This window comes from Oncorhynchus tshawytscha, linkage group LG11 (genome assembly GCF_018296145.1).
Source record: "Oncorhynchus tshawytscha isolate Ot180627B linkage group LG11, Otsh_v2.0, whole genome shotgun sequence".
NCBI classification, from domain to species: domain Eukaryota; kingdom Metazoa; phylum Chordata; class Actinopteri; order Salmoniformes; family Salmonidae; genus Oncorhynchus; species Oncorhynchus tshawytscha.
In genome coordinates this window covers 5,485,172-5,505,234 of record NC_056439.1, presented here as the reverse complement: position 1 = coordinate 5,505,234, position 20,063 = coordinate 5,485,172, and the positions used below count along the sequence as shown (strand labels likewise).

Genomic DNA, 20,063 nt, shown 5'->3' with positions numbered 1-20,063 from the left:
CTGCACATGTGTGACTGTAGATGTGTTTACCACTAATGGTCTTGGTCAGTTTTTAGGATAGTATGCAATAATTTCTTGCACAAAGACACAATATCATATTCTAACTAGGTTCATGTTTAATGCATTTCCTATGATTTAATCATTTAATACAATGAGGCATGATATATGAAGTTAATGCGAAGTGTTACTTTACATCCTTGCCAATTCTAGATGTGTCAATAGTGTACAATATATAGTTGAGCATTGACAGTCCCTAACCTAAACACTTCTCCCCCCCCCCAATTTACTCTCGCAGGTGAAGGACATTTCACTGGAGGCCACAGGAGCTTTGTGAAGCCAGCGGGACACAATACACGGGGAGATAACCAACCAATCACTGTTGATGAGGGGAGTGGAACCACAACCCAGCATGTTATCGTGATAGAGGTTAGTATAATAGTATTTAGATCAAAATTACATCAAATGTACATCCAATGTAGCCTCTTTATTTCACAATTGCTCCCCTCAGCTATTCATGAACATCTTTATTTATATGCCATGGGAGCTTGTGAGACTTCCTGACAACATTGTTATCCAATTAAACTCCTGTACCAGTAATAACCTCATCTCTTCTTGTGTCAGTCTACAGATGCAGAGGCTGCAGGTCCTGGGGTTAAGCAGGAGAGGTCTGAAGGAGAGGATGACCTACGGCACAGCAGAGACATCCAGACTGGAGAGGCGGCTGTAGCCATGGAGGACACCGCCCCAGCGCAGCCCAGGACCCGGCGCAGTATCACGGAGGTCAGTGGAACGCTGAATGCCATCCTCAAGTCACAGACAGACACCAAGACATTAACTGTAACACACAGACACAGACTCTTACACACAGGATCTGACCACAGATCAGACCCAGAGAGGCATATGTGCTTTGCTCCTGCTCCCGGCTCAGAGTACTTACCAGTATTTCACCAGAGACAGGGGGTGGTTAATTCTTGTGTGGATGGTGATGGTGACGCGTTAGACACTGAAGGTGATGATCCACCTTGTTCTTACACTACAGAGATGGACCCTGGCAACATGCCCTTTGGTTTAGACACACAGACTGACCTGTCTAGAGGGGACTGGAACCAGTACAGTAGTAGTGTATACACTGATGGGTGCCTAGATGAGAAAGGGGAGGTTATAATGATGAGGTGACTGAAAGTGGAGGGTGACGCTCCTCCTGCATGGAATGCAGATAGTCACCTAGGAGACAGACAGTCACAGGGCACAGATTTCTTAGATTACAAGGGAAGCTTAGAGACAAATCTAAATGTCACTACCCTCTTCCCTTTATACACGCTCAGGGATCACGACCCAGTGTCCACGTCGATGGGGACTTCCGATTCACACGGCCGCGTCCTTTTCGATCAGGTATTGAACTCAAACGACATGGCTAGAGCTCAGTCTCAGGGAGGGGGAGCCACATCAGGCAATAGTAAAGAGAAAAAGTTCCTCTGCATGTTCTGTAAGAAAGGCTTCAGCTGCCCCAAAAAGGTGGAGATTCACCAGAGGGTTCACACAGGGGTGAAACCCTTTAGCTGTACCCAGTGGCATATGTGCTTTGCCCAGGCTGGCGACATGAAAAAGCACCAGAGGGTACACACAGGGGAGAAACCCCACAGCTGTACACAGTGTGAGAAGAGGTTCTCCCGCCAGGACCACATGAAGGTCCACACAGGAGAAAGGCCGTTCGCCTGTACGCACTGCAGAAAAAGGTTCTCTGAGAGGAGATATCTCAGGATACACCAGCAGAAAAACCATTCCACTCTATAACATAGAAAGTAACCATTCCACTCGACAGCTTAGATCTAACCCTGAGACAAAGATTAATTTTCATTGTCAGTAGAGAAGATCCACAGATGCATTTGGAATAACGAGAGTAACAAATTTCAGTGTTGAATATTCCTGGGTAGAAATTGCATCCAGACATTGTGTGATATATATATAAGCCTAAAAAGTCTGTTACATATTGTGTTTGTGCTGTGTAGGATATATTATGTTTTCATATGGTTTATTTAACACTTGTTTGTGTTTAATAAACATAAAATGGGACTTTTCATTCCAAGACTGTAATTAACAAGGTTTCAATCCAATCTTTTTATGTGAGAAAAGTACATGTCGGATAAAAAATGTAACGACAGGCCTGATGGAAACAGACACATTTTCGGTAAACTTTCCAAATGTCGACAAAACAAAGTACGCTAGACAAGATGGGATCTTTTTGTGACTGATTAAAGTTAATTATGCGAGAAATGTCGGTGGAAACATTTATGTTGTGTGGTCCTCCCACTACAACTTGTCAGAAACAGTTTAGGCAAAATATGAAATAAATAATGATGGATTTCACAGGGTGGTGAAAGTGCATGGTGATGAACTAGATGGTCCTTTCCGATAAATATTGAGGGTCTTATTCTGGTGACATGATGATGGATGCTTGGCTGCCGTTTGACAAATACAAATAATATCGCTCTTTTGTCCATAATAATAATCTCATCATGTAGGCTATATGTGCGATCTAGACAACAGTGTGCAGATAGCACTGTTGGCTAGAGCGCACTGCCAATACCAGAGTGGGCATACTGCCTACATTCTTTTTTGAAAAAAACATCAATAGAGTTGAAAATGTTATGGAAACCCATTTAACTTGTATTTTTTATTCGGTAAATGGAATTTAACTGTAAAAGGTATTTTTATGTGCGCTACATCATCACACACAGCTTTCATCCGCAACAAGTCAATTTGATGGAAACGCATCTCTGGTGGGAAAATGCGCATTTTGTTTTTCGAATATTCGCATGAAAATGTGTCTGCAGTTGGATGGAAACATGGCTACGGAGACACTATTTAATATCTGATCTCACCCTATTCTGCATACACCCGACAAGGCTTTATAACCAATTTACACTTACTAAATATACCTACACATACCCACACACTAACGTATACCTACTGTACACCTAAAAATAGTTTAATCAGGTTTGTCTGATGACTTTTGACTTATCATAGCTGACTTGATTTTACCCACATCATATTAATGTCCACCATGATGGGTTTAACAACATTGAAGTCATTCTGTAACTACGGTATATGACTCAAAAATAGTGGGGATGGGTAAACACTCCATGTTGAAAGTGTGTTTATTATCTGTGTGTATGTAAATGAGCGAGTGTATGTCTGTGCAATCTGTATCACCTCTCTCTTCCCGAGGAGGGTCCAGAGGTGCTGCTGGGGAAGGAGGAGGGTCTGGGGAACCCTGAGGAGAACATGGTCATGGAGGACAACCAGACTACACCTCCTCCTGAACCCACAGAGGAACCGGCTGAGCAGCACAGGACCACACACAGTCTTACTGAGGTGAGCCCACTGTGAACTGCTGTCTGAATGGTATTAGGTCAGGGCCTGTATCCACAAATCCCCTCAGAGTAGGAGTGCTTATCTAAGATCAGTTGTGCCTTTTAGATAATAATGAATAAGACTATATAGACAGGTGGGGACCTGATACACGATCAGCAATCTTACTATTTTACGCTTTGTGGATACGGGCCCAGGTCTTGATCATGCATTTGAATTATAAAACTATTAAAGAGTGTAAGTAATCAAAATAAGTGACATGTTTGCATAGTATCAAATCAACTAATATGTTTGCATAGTACTCATAGCAATCCCTCATTGCCCAATCAGAAGATGCTCTATAGCAGGGTGCTCATATCAGATTTCTTGATCCAACATCCTCTCACTCTGTATCTCTTACAGTCAGTAGACATGGAGGATGGGAAGCCTGATCTGCTGCTGGTCAAAGAGGAAACAATAGAAGATGAACCAGAGAGCATTGATCTGCTGAGTGGACTAAAGGTGGGGGAACAAGGTAAGGGATACATACATGGGTCTTTCTATAAATAATGGGGCCAATGTGTGACATTAGGATCAACATTTCTAAATGGTTTGAAGCTAAATGAAAATTATTTGCATGCAGTTCCACATACCTGTACTTAGAGGAATATATGCAAATTGTCCCTTAACACCACCTATACAACATATGCCCGAGACTATACATCCTTTAGGCAGGGTTCATACAGACATTGGCAAGCCAAATTGAAGGGATATTTTCATGCACGTAATTGTAATTTTCAAGGACCCCATTACCACTTTAAGAATAATGGTTTTTAGGCCTTGTCAATGCATTGATATACAAATTATTATTACCTTCTGACTCAGCCACACATAATAAAGCAATGAATAGCAGTAGCATTAATCTCACCAGCTCTGTTTTTATGAAGAGAAAGCCACCAAAAACCAGGTTCCTTTTGTACTGGAAGGATTTGTATGGAAAGACAAGTTGAAGCCAACATTAGATGTTGTCGTCCTCATAATAACCACACGTGGTTTTACAGATTTTTTATTTATTTTACCTTTATTTAACTAGGCAAGTCAGTTAAGAACACATTCTTATTTTCAATGACGGCCTAGGAACAGTGGGTTAACTGCCTGTTCAGGGGCAGAACGACAGATTTGTACCTTGTCAGCTCGGGGGTTTGAACTGGCAACCTTCCGGCTATTAGTCCAACGCTCTAACCACTAGGCTACGCTGCAGAGTAGCACAACACCCTTCAATTGAAGCAGTGGGAAACAAATCAAAGTGGCCACATTTCTCACAAAAACAGATCAAAAAAGAAATCAGGGATAAATATAAGGGAGCAGGTGAACTTATAGATTGGTTACAATAATTACAAGGACATTAGTGCCAAGATGTAGCACCAAATTCAGGAAATGTCTGATTTTCAAGGTAGGCCAATTCCAAGTAGGCTAAACTTTAAGCCTGTTGTATTGTTTAAAACTGCAGGAGTAACATGGAAACTAAAATGTATTTTTCATTACCAGATCATGTTGTAACGTGTTGTCATTATATCCAGAATAATTCATAGGAATAGCATTGGGTGTTGCGCAATAGTCTATCCTTCACAGTAGACTCTGTGTCGAATCCGAGGCATGAAAACATGAACTAATTTCCTTGATGGGTTCTCTGTTAAATCTAACTTGACCTTGCTGTAAATAAAGCAGAAAACAACTTATGATCAACATCAATTTGGCAAAGATATTGGATCCAACTTGGATCCAGGCACAACTGTATTCACGGGCGTATTGAATGAGACATTCTTCGCAAACACCTTTTTTCCAGCACTTGTTTTGTTGTTGCATCGCATGTGCTATTACAACAGCTGTTTCTCACTTGACTGTCATTCAGAAAATTTCTCCCTGGATCAGATGATGATGTGTGAAAATATCACAGTGTAATTAAACAACTCAACACCAAAGGCACATCCATGGACTCTACAAGGTGTTGAAAGCGTTACACAGGGATGCTGGCCCATGTTGACTCCAATGCTTCCCACAGTTGTGTCAAGTTGGCTGGATTACCTTTGGGTCGTGGGATCATTGTTGATACACACGGGAAACTTGCAGTTCTTGACACACACAAACCAGTGTTCCTGGCTAGGGCTGTTACGGTGACCCTATTACCGAGTCATGACCACAGTCAAATTCCATGTGACGGTAACTAGGCTTCTCCAAAACTGTGCTTTGTCGCTGATGGTCATTAGTAGCATACCAAACTTGCTAACTGCCAGTCGCCTATGGCCCGGTACTTAGCGCTCTATTATCACTCTATTCCAAGGGGTCTCCTGTTCCTGGAGAGCTACCGTCCTGTAGGTTTTTGCGCCAACCCCAGTTAACTAAACTGGTTCAGTTTATCAACCAGCTAATTATTAGGATCAGTTGTGGTAGATTAGGGTTGGAGTGAAAATCTACAGTACAGTAGCTCTCCAGGAACAGGGTTGGAGTGCCCTGCTCTAATCACTCTGACATCAATGCAATCAAAAATCAAGAGTTTTGATGGCCTCTATTAAAAAGAGGATCCCATCAGCTTTTCTATAGGCTAAACCTACCATATTTATTTGTCAACTTTCATAATATTAAGCACATTAATTTGCTTTACAACAGGAGTAGCCTACCTGGCTGGCATGAAAATTAACCACAGGAAAAATGTCTTCCATTTTCTATTTAAGTGAATACGATGACATGTATTTCTTTCTCCTCTTGTTCCAACAGGTGCATGATAGTGGTCCATTCTAAATAAAAACTAATTTCAAAAATATTTATATTATTTAGTATATGTAAAGACGAGGTTAAATTGAGAATAGTCCAATGGGTTACAATATTATAACTTGCGAATGATATATTATCACTTGTGAATGAGGCTCAATGTGTGCAGCCTCAAAGTCGTACACATCATGTAGCCTAGCCCATAGCCTATGCCATGTTTTGATATGGTAAACTGTCCAAATAACTCCAAATGTAGCCTATACACCTAGGGCCCAAGGAACACAGTTGGAGAGCACATAGCCTACAGAGCCTAGTGACAGATGTGTTTTTATAAGCCCAGTCAAAATCAAATCGAAATACATTTTTGTCACGTGTGCCGAATTCAACAGATGTAGGCCTTACCGTGAACTGCTTTCTTACAAGCCCTTAACCCACAATGCCGTTTTAAGAAAATAGAGTTAACATACAGTTGAAGTCGGAAGTTTACATATACTTGGGTTGGAGTCATTAAAACTAGTTTTTCAACAACTCCACAAATTCTGTTAACAAACTACAGTTTTGGCAAGTCGGTTAGAACATCTACTTTGTGCATGACACAAGTCATTTTTCCAACAATTGTTTACAGACAGATTATTTCACTTAACTCACTGTATCACAATTCCAGTGGGTCAGAAGTTTACATACACTAAGTTGAGACAGTGCCTTTATACAGCTTGGAAAATTCCAGAAAATGATGTGGTCTGTCCTCTGGTCTGATGAAACAAAAATAGAACTGTTTGGCCATAATGACCATCGTTATGTTTGGAGGAAAAGGGGAAGGCTTGCAAGCCAAAGAACACCATCCCAACCGTGAAGCACGGGGGTGGAAGCATCATGTTGTGGGGGTTTGCTGCAGGAGGGACTGGTGCACTTCACAAAATAGATGGCATCATGAGGGAGGAAAAATATGTGAATATATTGAAGCAACATCTGAAGACATCAGTAAGGAAGTTAAAGCTTGGTCACAAATGGGTCTTCCAAATGGACAATGACCTCAAGCATACTTCCAAAGTTGTGGCAAAATGGCTTAAGGACAACAAAGTCAAGGTATTGGAGTGGCCATCACAAAGCCCTGACCTCAATCCTATAGAAAATGTGTTGGCAGAACTTAAAAAGTGTGTGCGAGCAAGGAGGCCTACAAACCTGACTCAGTTACACCAGCTCTGTCAGGAGGAATGGGCCAAAATTCACCCAACTTATTGTGGGAAGCTTGTGGAAGGCTATCTGAAACATTTGACCCAAGTTAAACAATTTAAAGGCAATGCTACCAAATACTAATTGATTGTATGTAAACTTCTGTCCCACTGGGAATGTGATGAAAGAAATAAAAGCTGAAATGAATCATTCTCTCTACTATTACATTTCACATTCTTAAAACAAAGTGGTGATCCTAACTGACCTAAGACAGTGAATTTCTACTAGGATTAAATGTCAGGAATTGTGAAAATCCGAGTTTAAATGTATTTGGCTAAGGTGTATGTAAACTTCTGACTTCAACTGTAGGTGTTCTTTTTGTCCCGGTGGGTAAGGGCAGTGTGGAGTGCGATTTGCATCATCTGTGGATCTGTTGGGGCGGTATGCGAATTGGAATGGGTCTAGGGTTTCCGTGATGATGGTGTTAATGCCATGACCAGCCTTTCAAAGCACTTCATGGCTACCGACGTGAGTGCTACGGGTCGGTAGTCATTTAGGCAGGTTACCTTTGCTTTCTTGGGCACAGGGACTATGGTGGTCTGCTTGAAACATGTAAGTATTATAGACTCGATCAGGGAGAGGTTGAAAATGTCGGTGAAGACACTTGACAGTTGGTCCGCGCATGCTCTGAGTACATGTCCTGTAAGCAGGAATCAGGAGGATAGCATTATGGTCAAGTTTGCCAAATGGAGGGCATGAGAGAGCTTTGTATGCATCTCTGTGTGTGGAGTAAAGGTGGTCTACAGTTTTTTTCCCTCTGGTTGCACATGCTGTTAGAAATAAAAACGGATTTAAGTTTACCTGCATCATAGTCCCCAGACACTAGGAGCGCCACTTCTGGATGAGCATTTTCTTGTTTGCTTATGGCATACAGCTCCTTGAGTGCAGTCTTCATGCCAAAATCGGTTTGTGGTTGGAAAATAGATGGCTACAGAAGATATAGATAGTGTGGACTACAGCTTATCATGAGGTACTCTACCTCAGGTGAGCAATACCTAGAGACTTCCTTAATATTAGACATCACGCACTAGCTAGCTGTTATTGACAAATAGACACACACCAAAACCCCTCTTACCGGATGTAGCTGTTCTGTCCTGCCGATGCACGGAAAACCCAGCCAACTGTATATTATCCGTGTGGTCGTTCAGCCACGACTCTGTGAATCATAAGATATTACAGTTTTTAATGTCCCGTTGGTAGGATAGTCTCAAACGGAGCTCATCCAGTTTATTCTCCAGTGATTACACTCGCCGACGAATTCTCACAAGGCACCCGGATCTGCTCCCCTCTGTATCTCCGTCTTTTCTTCATGTAAATAATGGGATTTGGGCCTGGTCCGGGAGGACTAGTCATTGCGCAATCACTTGTGAAAACAGAGTTTTGACTGGCAACTATTCAAAAGAGGATCCCAGCTTTCTTGTGCTGCTTATTGCTAAATTCTTAAAGTTAAGCACATTAATCCTCTTTACAACTGGTGTAGCCTACCTAGCACACAAAGGCGGTGCGTGAGTGTCAAGTTTGGGAAAGCTCATTTTCACCATAAAAATGCAATCCATGCATCATCGCATTTGCAGACTTATGTGAGAGAGCCTACTATTCGTTATGTGATGAGTAGATTGGATAGTCATAATTTAGGTTAACAATATAACTAGTTACACTGAATTTCTGAGATCTCTGTACAAAAAAAACTGTCTGACAGCTAGATCAAGGTAGATCTTACAGGGTTCAAGTTTAAAGTATAATTGAACTGATTAATGCTTATTATATGATACAACAACTTACACAGCCATAAATGCAAGGACAGAAAAATAATGTCCTCCGATTTTGGACAAATCCATTAAGACACCCACCATGAGAATGGTTAAACAGGTTTTAAATTAACTTGTGAATTGTATTGAATATAGAGCTATGTTCCCCCCTTATCTTAATGTAATGACATGGTCTGATTATTATCAGGGACTTATCAACAGCTGTAACAAGTAGTTAATAGAAAGACCCACATATAGCCTACATACAGTGTTAGATCTTTAATGAAATCAATATAACTTATGTTTACATACAAAAACACATTGTAATTGACAACAACAAAAACTCCATATGTAGAGTTCTCTCTGCCGTGTTTGTAAAGTCTATTTTCTAAACTCTTCCTGTAGGTGGTTGGCTGGAGGCTAACAGAGGAGAATGGGTGGCCATTTTGGATTCCCAGACCCAGACGGGTGCAGCCAAGGGCCCAGTGAACAACATCACCGAGCAGGCCTGGCCCAGAGGTGACATAGTGGAGGTCAGGGGATGGGACAGCGTCCTCAACTCTGGGCTGGGGAACAACACTGTTAACCACAACCAGAAACAGACAGTCGAACCCAAAACAACATCTGAACATAGTCTCCATGACAACAGACTGGCTGAGACCAGGGCGAGCCGTAGATTTGGTCTGCGGGGACAGGAAAGGGAACGTATGCGGCGGGAGAGTACAGACTTGGCTTACGATGCTCCGTCCTGCTCCTATAATTGTGATTCAGAGAGACTGATCGCGCCTCATGTTGACCCCCTAACAGGTGCTTCCTTCAGTCTGCCTTCTATAGGATCTATCAACTGTAATATGGATCCTGCGATAACACAGACACTCCCTGGCCTTAATCCTCCTCACACTCTCCTTATGTTAAACCAGACCTCAGACAATGCCAATGCCTCAACACTAAATAGCTACACAAGCCCATTGACAAATGACAGTAGTGGAGATAGAATCAGTAAAGGTGGTGGCGCCAAAGAGAAGCGCTTCCCGTGTTCGTTTTGTGGGAAAGCCTTCAGTTTCCCCCAACAGGTGGAGATTCACCAGAGGGTGCACACGGGGGAGAAACAATTCAGCTGCCACCTGTGCCAGGCCAGTTTCTCTCACTCCTTCAGCCTGAAGAGGCACCTGAGAGTCCACACAGGGGTGAAACCCTTCAGCTGTACCCAGTGTCACATGCGCTTCGCCCAGGCTGGTCACCTGAAGAGGCACCAGAGGGTCCACACAGGGGAGAAACCCTACAGCTGTACGCAGTGTGAGAAGAGGTTCTCCCGCCAAGACCAGCTGAAGATGCACCTGAAGGTCCACACAGGAGAGCGGCCCTTCGCCAGTACTCACTGTGGGAAGAGGTTATCAGAGAGGAGCTACCTCAGGATACACCAGCAGAAAAAACATTCCACTCTAACATAATAGTAACCATTCCCCTGGATAGCTTCTGATATTTAGATCAAACCCAGCATTAAAGTCAAATATACATTTTCATTGTTGTCAGCAGAAAAGACCTACAGATGACCCACAGATTTCAGTGTTTAATATTCCTGGGTAGAATATTTCATTCAGACATTGTGTGACATATATGCCTTAAGTCTAAAAAGTATGTTACATATTGACAGTTTAGGACTATAATGTTCTATCTGCAAAAAGATGATTCTGAGATAATTGGCTTTATATTTCTGAACCCTCATTGGTTTGAATGGTGTCATCTATTTTTATCTTGTATTCTTTTTAACTAAACATGAATTGTGTTATTAAGAGTACTAAATAGGTGGATAACAGAACAAGGCTATATCAATAACACAATTTTGAAAAAACATTCAGATAGAACCAAAGCTCGTGATTTTGTTTGTATCCGGGGCAAATCTGGTGCTTTTAGATAGAATGCAAGCTATATTAGATCAAATCCAGCCAGGAACTTTTTTTAGGGCAGGTGACCCACATTACAAGTTCGATAAGATTAACAGACATAGTAATAAAGAGGCTGGAATGAGTCATCGCTACAAATAATTTACAGTACACCTAGAGATTACTATTCCCAACTAAGACTTACTTTTTTTTTCTCAAAGTAAGAAAAGCTATTCAAGAATTGACCATTTTTATTCCCAAAAATGCACTATATAGTGATATCGGATCGTTGTCCGGTATCATGCCTAATTACACCAACAGAAAATACACTTAGCGACAGAATCTGTAGAATGAACAGAGTGCATCTTCTGGACCCGGAATGTATTAAATACCTAAATGAAACCATTAAAAAAACATTACCAATTTAGAAATAGCAGACAAAGAAAAGCCGACCCCCAATATAATTTGGGATGCCTTTAAGGCGTACATTAGGGGAATGATAATCTCATACTCGGCAAAAGTTCAATCTGATTTAGTGACTTTTTCTTTCATTTTAATTTCTATCTTAGAAAAAGCCCATAGAAATCTTTACAAGTTAAACAAGAAAGACATTTCTGAACTTAATTAGGAATACGATCTTATATTTTTGAAGAGAGCCAACAACTACAGGTTAAACTCAAATAAAGCATACTACTTAATGGCAAATAAATATGGTAACTATCTGGCAGCTCTCACAAAACTCTACATTTATGTTTTAAAAGATACAAATGCGGTAATTAGAAACAGTGCGATTAATGACCATTTTAAAAGCTTCTATGAAAATGTATATAAATCCGAATGAAAAAATAGTTGGACGGATCCTCTAGCCTTAGACTCAAGAATCCTGAAGCAATTATCAGCAGTCAAAACAATCACTAAAAACAGATCACCCAAAAATAAATATTGGATACTATTAAAACATTAGCATGGAGAAAAGCACCATTTTAGGGCAAAGTACACCTATTTACACAAATGACAACACTCGTCGCTCAGTACATCCTAGTTCCATGTATCAAACTGTTATTTCAGATATAATAAAACCAGGAAAATCTGGAGAGTCCCCTGCTGATTATAGACCCAAAAGCTTAATAAATTGTGACAATACAATAAGTGCAAATGCTTATAAGCATTAGCATGGCAAAAGTCTTACTAGACTTGATACATATCAAACAGGGTTTATTAAAAATAGACAAACAAATACAAGGACATGTTTAATGCAATATGCAAAAAAACTAGATAAATATTTATCAATAATGGCTGTTGAAGCCGAAAAGGCTTTCAACCGTCTTAAATTGCATATTCTATTCAAAACTTTGCAAGCTTTCAATTTTCCAGCTGAGATGATACATTTAAATAAATTAAATCAATGTCATGAATCAAAAATACATTACCTGATGAAATTGCTTTAGAAAGGGGCACAATACCCAGATCAGACTGGCTTCATAATTAATAGATTGTCCTCCAATAATTTCAGAAGGTTCTTTTGATATAATTCACCTTGCTAACAAAAACAAAATACCTAGTGTCGCAGTCTCCTTCGACACTGAAAAGGCCTTTGATAGGGTTGAATTGACATACCTCTTTCGCGTCTTGGAAAAGTTCGGTTTAGGTACCGTGTTTGTAAATTTGATAAAATCACTCTACAAATCTCCTAAAACTAGGATTGCTACCAATGGGATTACTTCCTCCTCTTTCCCTCTTTATAGGGGGAACAGACAAGGTTGCCCAATTAGCCCCCACCTCTTTGCCCTTGTCATCGAACCGTTGGCTGAGGCTATTAGAACGTGCCCTGATATACATGGCTTTGAGGTGGGCCCCCATACCCATAAATTATCACTCTTTGCGGACGACCTTATCTTATTTCTAACAAACCCAGAACACTCCCTCTCTCACTTGCAGATCCTACTACAGTGTTATAGTTCTTTCTCTGGATATAAGGTAAATTTTGATAAAAGCGAAATCTTACCATTGTCTGTCTTTGACCATCATACCATCAAGCACAAGTTTCCTTTTAGATGGTCGCCTATGGGCTTCACATATTTGGGCATAATGGTGGATGGTAATCTGAACAACCTCCTTAACTAAATCTGGCCAGTTTGTTGCAAAAGGTGGAGGGTGACCTTTGTAAATGGATGGACTTACCTCTCACTCTACTGGGTAGAATCAATGTAATTAAAATGAATGTCCTGCCCAGATTTCTATATCTGTTTCAATCTCTCCCTATCCCTGTTCCCGCAGCATTTTTTTTCAGACGTTTTTTCTGGCACGGCAAAACCCTTAGGGTTGGCCTGGATAAACTGACCCTTAATTACAGTCAAGGGGGCTTAAACCTCCCCAATTTTAGAATGTACTACTGGGCTGCACATTCTAGGTTTCTGGCGCAGAGGTTTGACAATGGTCCCTCTCCCTCATGGGTGAACATTGAAAAGATTGAGGTAAATGATGACACTGGGGCAGAATTGTTTTACTAATGGGACAGAAAATCTATAAAAACCATCACAGACAACCCTTTAATCATACATTCTGTCCTGGCATGGTGCAAACTGTATGAGCTGTTTGGACGAGGGGGATTCCTTTCCCCTAAAACCCCCTTTATGGAACAATAGATTGATTCCTATGTTTTTCCAGAATAGTAACTTTAGACCATGGTCTGATAAGGGGATCACTCTTTCTGGAACATTGTTACGAGGAGGGAGTTCTTATGTCTTTTGATCAGCTGAAACAGAAATACCACTTGCCTAACAGGGACTTCTTTAGCTACCTACAACTACGAAACTTTATTAGGGTGACTCTCAAGGGACAATGGAACCTACCTAAGATGTCACCTATTGAACAACTCTGCCACGCAGACCAACCACTGTTCAAGACCATTTCCCGTGTATACGATGCTCTTATGTCAGGACTAACACTGCCTGGGCTAGATAAACCCCGACTTAGATGGGGAAAAAGATCTGGGTGTTGATCTTGATGAGGGTCTATGGAGTGACCTATGCAGGGATGGTGTTACATCCACATTGAACTCCAGATACAGACTGATCCAGTTTAATTTCCTCCATCAGCTCTATATCACCCCATCTAGACTGCGCAAGTTCAACCCAGATATCTCCTCCCTATGTTTTAGATGTGGCTCAGATGAAGGAACATTCCTCCATTCCACTTGGCAGTGTTCAAAACTACACGGTTTCTGGCAGGGGGTATGCGATACCATATCCTCAATTCACGGGGTTGTATTCCCTTTAGACCCGGAGGTCTGTCTACTGGGTAACTTTACTAACACCAATCTTAGGCAAAGCCATACTATAAAGCAAACATAAATATTGCTAGAGATTGCCAAGAAATGTATTGCCAAGAAATGGAAATTGGATTCCTCCCTGGCAGTTGCAATGTGGCTATCTGAAGTTAATAGTTGTATGCCTTTGGAGAAAATCACTTACTGCTTGAGGAATAAGTTAAAGACATTTTACAGAATTTGGCAAACTTTTATTGACAATATGGAGAATCTCCCCCCACATCTCATTGATTGAATCTCTATATAATCCTCACGTAATGTTTCACACGTAATGTATAATATGTAGCCTACGGCAGGTGATCCAATGTCTCATTATTTTTTTCTTATTGTATGTTTGTATATTTAATTATTTTTATTTTTTTGTTACGCTCGTCTGTTACTGTCACTTTGTCCTATCGTTGTCTATCTTTTCACTTTTATTTTGAATGTTCTTAATTGGAAAATGCAAAAATAAAATATATAAAAATATTTAAAAAAGAAAGGGGCACTATATCTCCCCCATCCTGTTGACGGAATTAAAAATAAACTTAAGTTACATATCACAATAATGTTTGGGACATCAGAGAAACCTTGGGGGAATCTTATTTGAGTCAGAAAAGGGTGTTCATATGATAAGATACACAAAACCTTGCAGAGAGCATATCCAGCTGACAATCTCTTAGAAACAAATATAAACTATGGGAACCAAGACTTAAAAATAACTGATGTTGGCACAAGATGGAGGGAATGTTGGTGCATAACTAATTAAATTACAGTTAACAAATGTACACTTAATCCAGTATAAACTAATGGATAAATTGTACTATGCAAGAGACAAAATTCACAAATGACTCAATAATCCATGCTTTCTGGGAATGCTATGACGTCCAAAAGTTATGGGCTGAGTTAGAAAGTTGGCCGTCAGAAGTATTACAATGGTAATTTAATTTTTATCTGTCAAATTTCAAGACATGGGATATGGTGGTGTAGTGAGAGACCCATAGGGCTGGACGATTCTCCTCTCATCACTCATCTTGAAAAAATATATACGAAAAAAAAACCTGGAAATCAATCAATCCGCCATCATTACACATTGAAATAGCATGGGTGACCTAGAAAAACAAATTGGTACAATTTAAGGCCAATGTAGCAAACAACAATGCCGGCACTAGGGATGGGGGTGTGAGCATGTGCGTCTCGGCAGATGAGCTGTAGTCGTTTTTGGGTGCGTCTGTAAGTTGTTGTTAATATGTGTATGTTTGTATTTGGTGTTGGGGAAAATACACAAATATACAGTACCCTCAAAGTATTCACACCCCTTGACTTTTTCCACATTTTTATTGTGTTAAAGCATGAATTAAAAATGAATTACATTGAGATGTTTTTGTCACTGGCCTACACACACAATATGCCATAATGTTGTGTTTTTTTAAATGTTACAAATTAATAAAAAATGAAAAGCTAAAATGTTGAGTCAATACGTATTCAAACCCTTTATGGCAAGCCTAAATAAGTTCAGGAGTAAAAATGTGCTTGAGTAACAATACATCGCATGGACTCTGTGTGCAATAATACTTTTTAACGTGTTTTTTATGACTGCCTCATCTCTGTATCCCACACATACAATTATCTGTAAGTTCCCTCAATTCTCAAACACAGATTCAACCATAAAAACCAGAGAGGTTTTCCAATGCCTCGTAAAGAATGGCACCTATTTTACCCATCTATTGGTAGATAGGTAATCATATAAATTAAAGCTGACATTGAATATCCCTTTTAGCATGGTAAAGTTATTAATTATACTTTTGATGGTGTATCAATACACCCAGTCAACCTTCTTAACTCAGTTGCCAGAGAGGAAGGAACCGCTCAGGGATTTCACCATGAGGCCAATGATGACTTTGAAAGAGTTTAATGGCTGTGATAGAAGAAAACTGAGGATGGATCAACACCATTGTAGTTATTCCACAATACAAACCTAATTGACAGAGTGAAAAGACAGAATTTAACACTGGAATACAAATATCCTAAAACATTCATCCTGTTTGCAACAAGGCACTAAAGTAATTCTACAAAAATGTTGCAAAAACACTTTTTGTCCTAAATACAAAATGTCATGTTTGGGGCAAATACAACACATTACTGAGTACCACTTTCCATATTTTTAGTCATCGTGTTATGGGTATGCTTGTAATCGTTAAGGACTGGGGAGTGGAATGGAGCTAAGCACAGGCAAAATCCTAGAGGGAAAAACCTGGTTCAGTCTGCTTTCCACCAGACACTGGGAGATGGGAGACTGGGAGACCCCCATCCCACCTTTCAGCAGGACAATAACCTGAAACACAAGGCCAAATCTACACTGGAGTTACTTACCAAGAAGACTGAATGTTCCTGAGTGGCCGAGTTACAGTTTTAACTTTCATTTGCTTGAAAATCAATTCGAAGACCTGAAAATGGTTGTCAAGCAATGATCAACAACCAATTTGACAGAGCTTGAAGAATTTTGAGAAGAATAATGGGCAAATGTTGCACAATCCAGGTGTGGAAAACTCTTAGAGACTTGCCCAGAAAGACTCACAGCTGTAATCACTGCCAAAGGTGATCGTAACGTATAGTCTCTGGGTTCAATTTTCCACATTCTGTTACGTTACAGCCTTGTTCTAAAATTGATTAAATGTTTTTCCCCCTCAATCTACACACAATACCCCATAATGACAAAGCAAAAACAGGTTTACATTTTTTTTTTTTTTTGCTAATTTATTAAAAATACACTACTGTTCAAAAGTTTGGGGTCACTTAGAAATGTCCTTGTTTTGAAAGAAAAACACATTTTTGTGTCTGGGAGCAAGACGTTGGTGTCCGCGACGTGGCTGGTTTTCCCTTTGTAATCCGTGATTGTCTGTAGAACCTGTCACATATGTCTCGTGTCTGTGAAGGTTCTTATGAGAAATTCTTTGCTGTAAACACAGAAACATGACCACAGTCAAGCCAATCTATCACAGTGATTTAAGTACCTAACATTATGGAGCCATTGGAGTTTATTTTCAAGTTAGTATTTTTAAACTCGGGAGAGGCAAAGGTCATTCGTCCTCTGAAACACAACCCAGCCAAGCCACACCACTTCTTGACACAATGCCCGCTTAACCAGTCGCACCAATGTGTCCGAGGAAACACCGTACACCTGGCGGGCTGGGTGCACCTGTGGCGGGCCGGGCGCATGTCAGCGTGCATGCACCCGGCCCGCCACAGGAGTCACTAGTGCGCGATGGGACAAGAACGTCCCTGCCAGCCAAACCCTCCCCTAACACGGACGACGCTGGGCCAATTGTGCGCCGTCCCATGGGTCTCCCGGTCGAGGACGGCTGCGACAGAGCCTGGACTTGAACCAGGATCTCTAGTGGCACACTGCGCCATAACCAGGATCTCTTAGACCACTGCGCCACTCAGGAGACCTATTTTTAAGTTTTGATTCAAGAATTAAGTATAATGTTTTGTTTCGACTGTAATCAAATCAAATCCAATCAAATTTTATTTGTCACATACACATGGTTAGCAGATGTTAGTGCGAGTGTAGCGAAATGCTTGTGCTTCTAGTTCCGACAATGCAGTAATAACCAACAAGTAATCTAGCTAACAATTCCAAAACTACTACCTTATAGACAGAAGTGTAAGGGGATAAAGAATATGTACATAAAGATATATGAATGAGTGATGGTACAGAGCGGCATAGGCAAGATACAGTAGATGGTATTGAATGCAGTATATACATATGAGATGAGTATGTAAACAAAGTGGCATAGTTAAAGTGGCTAGTGATACATGTATTACATAAGGATGCAGTAGATGATATAGAGTACAGTATATACATATACATATGAGATGAATAATGTAGGGAACATTATATTAGGTAGCATTGTTTAAAGTGGCTAGTGATATATTTTACATAATTTCCCATCAATTCCCATTATTAAAGTGGCTGGAGTTGAGTCAGTGTGTTGGCAGCAGCTACTCAATGTTAGTGGTGGCTGTTTAACAGTCTGATGGCCTTGAGATAGAAGCTGTTTTTCAGTCTCTCGGTCCCAGCTTTGATGCACCTGTACTGACCTCGCCTTCTGGATGATAGCGGGGTGAACAGGCAGTGGCTCGGGTGGTTGCTGTCCTTGATGATCTTTATGGCCTTCCTGTGACATCGGGTGGTGTAGGTGTCCTGGAGGGCAGGTAGTTTGCCCCCGGTGATGCGTTGTGCAGACCTCACTACCCTCTGGAGAGCCTTACGGTTGTGGGCGGAGCAGTTGCCGTACCAGGCGGTGCTACAGCCCGACAGGATGCTCTCGATTGTGCATCTGTAGAAGTTTGTGAGTGCTTTTGGTGATAAGCCGAATTTCTTCAGCCTCCTGAGGTTGAAGAGGCACTGCTGCGCCTTCTTCACGATGCTGTCTGTGTGGGTGGACCAATTCAGTTTGTCTGTGATGTGTACGCCGAGGAACTTAAAACTTACTACCCTCTCCACTACTGTTCCATCGATGTGGATAGGGGGGTGTTCCCTCTGCTGTTTCCTGAAGTCCACAATCATCTCCTTAGTTTTGTTGACGTTGAGTGTGAGGTTATTTTCCTGACACCACACTCCGAGGGCCCTCACCTCCTCCCTGTAGGCCGTCTCGTCGTTGTTGGTAATCAAGCCTACCACTGTTGTGTCGTCCGCAAACTTGATGATTGAGTTGGAGGCGTGCGTGGCCACGCAGTCGTGGGTGAACAGGGAGTACAGGAGAGGGCTCAGAACGCACCCTTGTGGGGCCCCAGTGTTGAGGATCAGCGGGGTGGAGATGTTGTTGCCTACCCTCACCACCTGGGGGCGGCCCATCAGGAAGTCCAGTACCCAGTTGCACAGGGCGGGGTCGAGACCCAGGGTCTCGAGCTTGATGACGAGCTTGGAGGGCACTATGGTGTTAAATGCCGAGCTGTAGTCGATGAACAGCATTCTCACATAGGTATTCCTCTTGTCCAGATGGGTTAGGGCAGTGTGCAGTGTGGTTGAGATTGCATCGTCTGTGGACCTATTTGGGCGATAAGCAAATTGGAGTGGGTCTAGGGTGTCAGGTAGGGTGGAGGTGATATGGTCCTTGACTAGTCTCTCAAAGCACTTCATGATGACGGAAGTGAGTGCTACGGGGCGGTAGTCGTTTAGCTCAGTTACCTTAGCTTTCTTGGGAACAGGAACAATGGTGGCCCTCTTGAAGCATGTGGGAACAACAGACTGGGATAGGGATTGATTGAATATGTCCGTAAACACACCAGCCAGCTGGTCTGCGCATGCTCTGAGGGCGCGGCTGGGGATGCCGTCTGGGCCTGCAGCCTTGCGAGGGTTGACACGTTTAAATGTTTTCCTCACGTCGGCTGCAGTGAAGGAGAGTCCGCATGTTTTAGTTGCGGGCAGTGTCAGTGGCACTGTATTGTCCTCAAAGCGGGCAAAAAAGTTATTTAGTCTGCCTGGGAGCAAGACATCCTGGTCCGTGACGGTGCTGGTTCTCTTTTTGTAATCCGTGATTGACTGTAGACCCTGCCACATACCTCTTGTGTCTGAGCCGTTGAATTGAGATTCTACTTTGTCTCTATACTGACGCTTAGCTTTTTTGATTGCCTTGCGGAGGGAATAGTTACACTGTTTGTATTCGGTCATGTTTCCAGTCACCTTGCCCTGATTAAAAGCAGTGGTTCGCGCTTTCAGTTTCACGCGAATGCTGCCATCAATCCACGGTTACTGGTTTGGGAATG

At 41.5% G+C, this 20,063-nt stretch overlaps 2 protein-coding genes across 5 annotated transcripts in view; one reads left to right on the top strand and one right to left on the bottom strand.

Annotated features, from left to right (window-relative positions):
* The window catches only part of LOC112232352 (zinc finger protein 777-like), a 125,735-nt gene extending 110,039 nt beyond the window's left edge, over window positions 1–15,696 (top strand). The window contains exons 2-6 of one of the 3 annotated variants that reach the window (XM_042330481.1): window positions 296–426; window positions 622–780; window positions 3,232–3,375; window positions 3,775–3,886; window positions 9,507–15,696. In XM_042330481.1, the coding sequence (XP_042186415.1) occupies window positions 296–426; window positions 622–780; window positions 3,232–3,375; window positions 3,775–3,886; window positions 9,507–10,552 (1,592 nt within the window). In that variant the 3' untranslated portion in view covers window positions 10,553–15,696. Of the gene's footprint in view, window positions 1–295; window positions 427–621; window positions 781–3,228; window positions 3,376–3,774; window positions 3,887–9,506 lie in introns of all 3 variants that reach the window. The other 2 variants (XM_042330480.1, XM_042330479.1) reach the window with 2 other exon arrangements.
* LOC112232358 (zinc finger protein 473 homolog) overlaps window positions 1–20,063 on the bottom strand; it is a 282,634-nt gene that overhangs the window by 221,114 nt on the left and 41,457 nt on the right. The gene's annotated exons all lie outside the window — the stretch shown is intronic.